Below are 5,830 nucleotides of genomic sequence, written 5' to 3' on the forward strand. Positions count from 1 at the left end.
AAACTGGTCCTTTAATATAGTAGATAAGGGATAGAGATAACTTTAGACAAGTGTGATAAAAATATATGACAAATTTTGATACTTTAGATATAAAACAATCATGTCAAAAAAGTGAAATCCAAAAGTCAATCCAAACACTACATCTGTGTACATTTGTGTAAGACCATGTTCGGTTCCATCTCAATCCATATGAATTGAGGGAGTTGAGTGAATTTCAATTCTTATTAAGTTAAAATCTCTTCCGATCCGTATCAATTCACTCCAATTCAAATGATTGAAAATAACTGAACCCGAGCTCTATCTCGTCGTCGATACGTCTTGGCCCATTTAAGTACGTGGGCCAGTCACCGTTTGGCCCATTATCTTGCGTATATAAACGAAACAAAGAGCACAGAAAACCCTATCTTTGTCCACACCGCAGCCGCCGCCCGCTCGCTCGCCTCCGCTCCGGCAGCGAGCTCTATCTCCCGCGACGAGCAGCAGCTGCCACCGACGCACGCAGACCGGGGTAAATGGACTACGAGCCAGTTTCTTCTCTGTCACCTCTCCCTTACGCTCCTACTGCCGATTATCCTTAGTCCAATTGCCTGTCTGTCTGGCACCTGTAGCCTTGTAGGATTGTGGACGGGATCATGTCCTCATTCCCTAGTCGAATCGTCTGTTTGGTCACTTGTAAGATTGTGGACGGGATCCAGCCCTTTAGGATATATGATAGTTTTATTAATTTCCTGCCATGTGCCCGTTTCATGTTTTCTGAATTTTTTTGATTCTCCATATCCGCATCCTCTTGGTACAGAGTCCATATCCGTGCATAGATATGGTATGCTATGCAAGCGCTTCGAGCCCAAATTGCTTTTAGTTGATTTTTTCGCGTCTGTTACTTTAATGGTATTTTATTCTTAAAGAATATCCTAATTGTAGATCTTGGATTAACGAGGTTGCATCATCTGTTCAACTAAGATACATCATACGTGGTTTTCAGTTCACTTTGTTCTTAGCATTTTTATTAAATTTCTGAAATGGTTAATAATTTCCATGTCTCTTTGGTTCATGACAACTATGTTGGTTCATTACTTTTTGCTACCGATCAGTGTCGAAGTTTTTCAGTTTAGTTATTTTCTCATGTTTTCTATTTAAATCTTACTGATATGCGAACCTCCAATGGCAGCAATAAATATTGGTATTGGTAGTGTGATATCTATAAGAAGTCAAGATGGTGAAGTTCACAGCTGAAGAGCTCCGCGCTATCATGGACAAAAAGAACAACATTCGTAACATGTCTGTCATTGCTCATGTGGACCATGGTATGTTCAGAACACTGCTCTGTAGCATATATATACATGCATTGCTTAACGTTTTCAAGCCTTTTTATGTGTAGACTTAATTTGCTCCAATATTTGAGCTCTGTACTGTACCTGACTGCTAATACTTCTATTCATGCTGCATTGTCTACTATAGTCAATATATCCCATGTATGAAATAGGCTTATTTTTTTTGTCTTGTAGTTAATGTATTGGTTTTATCTAGGTGTTGTGTTATTGGTTCATTCTACTTTAAATTGTAATGTACTAGTGTGTTATTAACTTCTGTGTTTTCAATATTTAAGCTTTGTACTTACAGCCATTGTTTTTTTTCTTGCTGCAAATTTTATTTTAGGCCTACTTAACTACGTAAGTCTAGATATTTGACCCATGTAGGAAATGGGCTTATCCTTTTGTCATCTTGTACCTAATATACTGGTTCTCTAGGCATTGTTGTGTATGAAGTATCTGTTAACTGTATACTCTAGATTGTAATCTATTAATGTTTTTGTTATCTTTTGATTTGGTTGTCTGTCCCTTAATACTTTAATGCTCTATGACACACATGTTGAAGTTGCTGGTGATGTTCTCTAGGCTTATCCTTTTGTCATCTTGTACCTGATGCTATTATTACTTCTTTGCAGGCAAGTCTACGCTTACAGATTCCCTTGTGGCAGCTGCTGGGATTATTGCCCAGGAAGTTGCTGGTGATGTTCGCATGACTGATACTCGGGCAGATGAAGCAGAGCGTGGCATTACAATCAAATCTACTGGTATCTCTCTTTACTATGAGATGACTGACGAGTCACTGAAGAACTACAAGGGTGAGAGAGATGGTAACCAATACTTGATCAACCTTATTGACTCGCCTGGACACGTTGATTTTTCTTCGGAAGTCACAGCTGCTCTTCGCATCACCGATGGTGCTCTGGTTGTGGTTGACTGTATTGAAGGTGTCTGTGTGCAAACTGAAACTGTGCTTCGCCAAGCCCTTGGTGAGAGGATTAGGCCAGTTCTCACGGTGAACAAGATGGACAGGTGCTTCCTTGAGCTTCAGGTTGAGGGTGAGGAAGCGTATCAGACTTTCTCCCGTGTCATTGAGAATGCCAATGTCATCATGGCAACATATGAAGATAAGCTCCTTGGTGATGTCCAAGTATACCCAGAGAAGGGGACAGTTGCTTTTTCTGCTGGTCTGCACGGATGGGCCTTCACCCTCACTAACTTCGCAAAGATGTATGCATCTAAGTTTGGAGTTGATGAAACTAAGATGATGGAGAGGCTATGGGGTGAGAACTTCTTTGACCCTGCCACAAAGAAGTGGACCACCAAGAACACAGGTTCTCCTACCTGCAAGAGAGGATTTGTTCAGTTCTGCTATGAGCCAATCAAGCAAATCATCAAGACCTGCATGAATGACCAGAAGGAGAAATTGTGGCCCATGCTGCAAAAGCTCAATGTTACCATGAAGGCTGATGAGAAGGAGTTGATTGGCAAAGCTTTGATGAAGCGTGTTATGCAAACGTGGCTTCCAGCTAGCACTGCTCTGCTTGAGATGATGATATTCCACCTTCCTTCCCCAGCAAAGGCTCAAAAGTATCGTGTGGAGAACTTGTACGAGGGACCCCTTGATGATGTGTATGCAACTGCTATCAGAAACTGTGATCCAGAGGGTCCTCTTATGCTGTATGTTTCAAAGATGATTCCTGCATCTGACAAGGGCAGGTTCTTTGCCTTCGGTCGTGTCTTCTCAGGGAAGGTTGCTACTGGTATGAAGGTTCGGATCATGGGTCCCAACTATGTCCCCGGGCAGAAGAAGGATCTGTATGTCAAGAGTGTCCAGCGTACTGTTATCTGGATGGGAAAGAAGCAAGAGTCGGTTGAGGATGTTCCGTGTGGTAACACTGTTGCTATGGTTGGTCTGGATCAGTTCATCACGAAGAATGCTACACTCACTAATGAGAAGGAGACTGACGCTTGCCCAATCAGAGCAATGAAGTTCTCCGTCTCTCCTGTTGTGCGTGTTGCTGTTCAGTGCAAGGTTGCCTCTGACCTTCCCAAGCTAGTCGAAGGTTTGAAGCGTCTAGCAAAGTCCGATCCTATGGTTCTCTGTACAATGGAAGAATCTGGTGAGCATATCATTGCTGGAGCTGGTGAGCTTCATCTTGAGATTTGCCTGAAGGATCTGCAGGAGGACTTCATGGGTGGTGCTGAAATTATTGTTTCCCCTCCCGTCGTCTCCTTCCGTGAAACGGTTCTTGAGAAGTCCTGCCGTACTGTCATGAGCAAGTCTCCCAACAAGCACAACCGTCTGTACATGGAAGCGCGCCCCTTGGAGGAGGGTCTCGCTGAGGCCATCGATGACGGCCGTATTGGCCCACGTGATGATCCGAAGGTGCGCTCCCAGATCCTCTCTCAGGAGTTTGGGTGGGACAAGGACCTGGCCAAGAAGATTTGGTGTTTTGGACCTGAGACCACTGGCCCGAACATGGTTGTAGATATGTGCAAGGGAGTGCAGTATCTCAATGAAATCAAGGATTCTGTTGTGGCTGGTTTCCAGTGGGCATCAAAGGAGGGTGCACTGGCTGAGGAGAACATGCGTGGAATTTGCTTTGAGGTATGTGATGTCGTTCTTCATGCTGATGCTATCCACAGGGGTGGTGGTCAGGTCATTCCCACTGCCAGGAGGGTCATCTATGCCTCTCAGCTCACGGCCAAGCCAAGGCTGCTGGAGCCAGTCTACCTGGTGGAGATCCAGGCCCCAGAAAATGCACTTGGTGGTATCTACGGTGTTCTGAACCAGAAGAGAGGTCATGTCTTTGAGGAGATGCAGAGGCCGGGTACCCCGCTCTACAACATCAAGGCTTTCCTCCCTGTCATCGAGTCCTTTGGTTTCTCCAGCCAACTGAGGGCCGCAACCTCTGGTCAGGCGTTCCCCCAGTGTGTCTTTGACCATTGGGACATGATGGGCTCAGATCCTTTGGAGGCCGGCTCCCAGGCTGCTCAGCTGGTGCTGGATATCCGCAAGAGGAAGGGTCTCAAGGAACAGATGACCCCTCTTTCTGAGTTTGAGGACAAGCTCTAAAATTTTTGGCTGTTGGTGATACTGTTTCATCTGCCGGTTTAATCATCAATTCGTCTACTGTAATAGCAGCGACTTCAATATTTTATTTTGTTTTAGTTGTCAAATGCACCTGTTTTTGAACAATATTTGTGATGTAGTGCCCTGCCGCGCTTAGAGTCTGAGACTATTTTGTTATCTGCTGTGATGTTTCAGATGAAACAGAGTTGATGTCTGGTTTAGTAAATGGTTATATTCTTAGTGTATTGCTCTTTTGTATTGTCTTGTCTTATTAAGACCTGTTTGTGGAAAATGAAGTGGCATTCAAACAGGTGCCAAGAGGTTCCATTACCCTGCCAATAGGTCGAACCGGTGCCTGCTTCAAACCTTTGTTGAACATGGCAATGTTTATAGCGCGTATTAGTATATAAATTTGTATAGTTTTTATTTCTAGTTAAATAATAAATATTGCATGGAACCTAATTCTCTTATAAAAAAATGTTTAATCTGTATTTGAAACGTTAGAGATTATTTTTGAAATATGGAAAATGAAGTGGCATTCAATAAACATCTAAACCTTCTCGCACAAAGAAACACTTATTTCTAGATTTTGTCAACCTCAAAAACTCTATAGCACGTTCTATAGCACATGTGTAAGAAATTTTCACCATTTTGTTTCTTTATTTCTCGTCTTTTACATGTGAAGTCTCTAGTCATTTTTTCAGCTCTTTCAGATTTCTTGTGTATTGTCGTGCTATCCAACGACATATTATACTATTTACAAAGTCAAGTTTAAAATAAGGAATGGATAGAGGAGGCGATAGCATATTTACTGGAGACAATTTCAGCCTCAGAGCTTTCAACCACACTAAAGGCTGATTTGGTGGACAAGGAATTATTAGAGGGGATCCATGTAAGAGGAATCTTCTCTGTATTTAAATTTGAATAGAGAGGTGATTACTTCCCAATGTATCCCCTCTAATTCGATGTCCACCAAACCAACACAAAAGAGTGTTCTCATTTTTGAAAAAATATTCTCCCTTTTTTCATAGACGAAGATATACTACCCCTGTTGGAGATCCTCTACTTAGAAAAAGCACAAGAGACAGAGATGTGCAAGATATGCTTGATTAGACTAACTCCCCTCTATGCATAGGTAAAAAATATATTTTGACAACATATGCATTTATAGCAACACGAGCTCTCCCTGTTGGAGATCCTCTACTTAGAAACGCACATGAGACACAGATGTGCAAGATATGCTTGATTAGACTAACTCCCCCTATGCATAGGTAAAAAATATATTTTGACAACATATGCATTTATAGCAATACGAGAAACATAAGATATGTAATATAGTCTAATAAAACTCTGAAGAAGACATGTAAATGATACCAATTGTGGAATCAATTTAAGATTTTGAAAATTCTTATAGATTTGCAGTGGAAGCTTATTGTCTTTCTACGGG

The 5,830-nt window shown here is 42.1% G+C and overlaps 1 protein-coding gene across 2 annotated transcripts; it reads left to right on the forward strand.

Annotated features, from left to right (window-relative positions):
- The first annotated feature begins 358 nt into the window (after nucleotides 1-358).
- On the forward strand, nucleotides 359-4,641 carry LOC103644301 (elongation factor 2). 2 transcript variants are annotated; one of them, XM_008667508.4, is made up of 3 exons: nucleotides 359-508; nucleotides 1,169-1,304; nucleotides 1,946-4,641. In XM_008667508.4, the coding sequence occupies exons 2-3, from the start codon at nucleotides 1,214-1,216 to the stop codon at nucleotides 4,384-4,386; spliced, it is 2,532 nt and encodes an 843-aa protein (XP_008665730.1). In that variant the 5' UTR covers nucleotides 359-508; nucleotides 1,169-1,213; the 3' UTR covers nucleotides 4,387-4,641. The 2 variants fall into 2 exon arrangements, with proteins under 2 accessions (XP_008665730.1, XP_020402629.1); XM_020547040.3 differs by having other exon boundaries at nucleotides 408-672.
- The last annotated feature ends 1,189 nt before the right edge of the window (nucleotides 4,642-5,830 follow it).

The sequence above is a fragment of the Zea mays genome, chromosome 1 (assembly GCF_902167145.1).
Source record: "Zea mays cultivar B73 chromosome 1, Zm-B73-REFERENCE-NAM-5.0, whole genome shotgun sequence".
Lineage (NCBI taxonomy): Eukaryota > Viridiplantae > Streptophyta > Magnoliopsida > Poales > Poaceae > Zea > Zea mays.

What these genes read in the sequence shown, in the direction of transcription:
- LOC103644301 (XM_008667508.4), top strand. Translation starts at nt 1,214, where the DNA reads ATGGTGAAGTTCACAGCTGAAGAGCTCCGCGCTATCATGGACAAAAAG. An exon ending in CATTGCTCATGTGGACCATG is followed by an intron (nt 1,305 to 1,945) that starts GTATGTTCAGAA and finishes ACTTCTTTGCAG; the next exon opens with GCAAGTCTACGCTTACAGAT.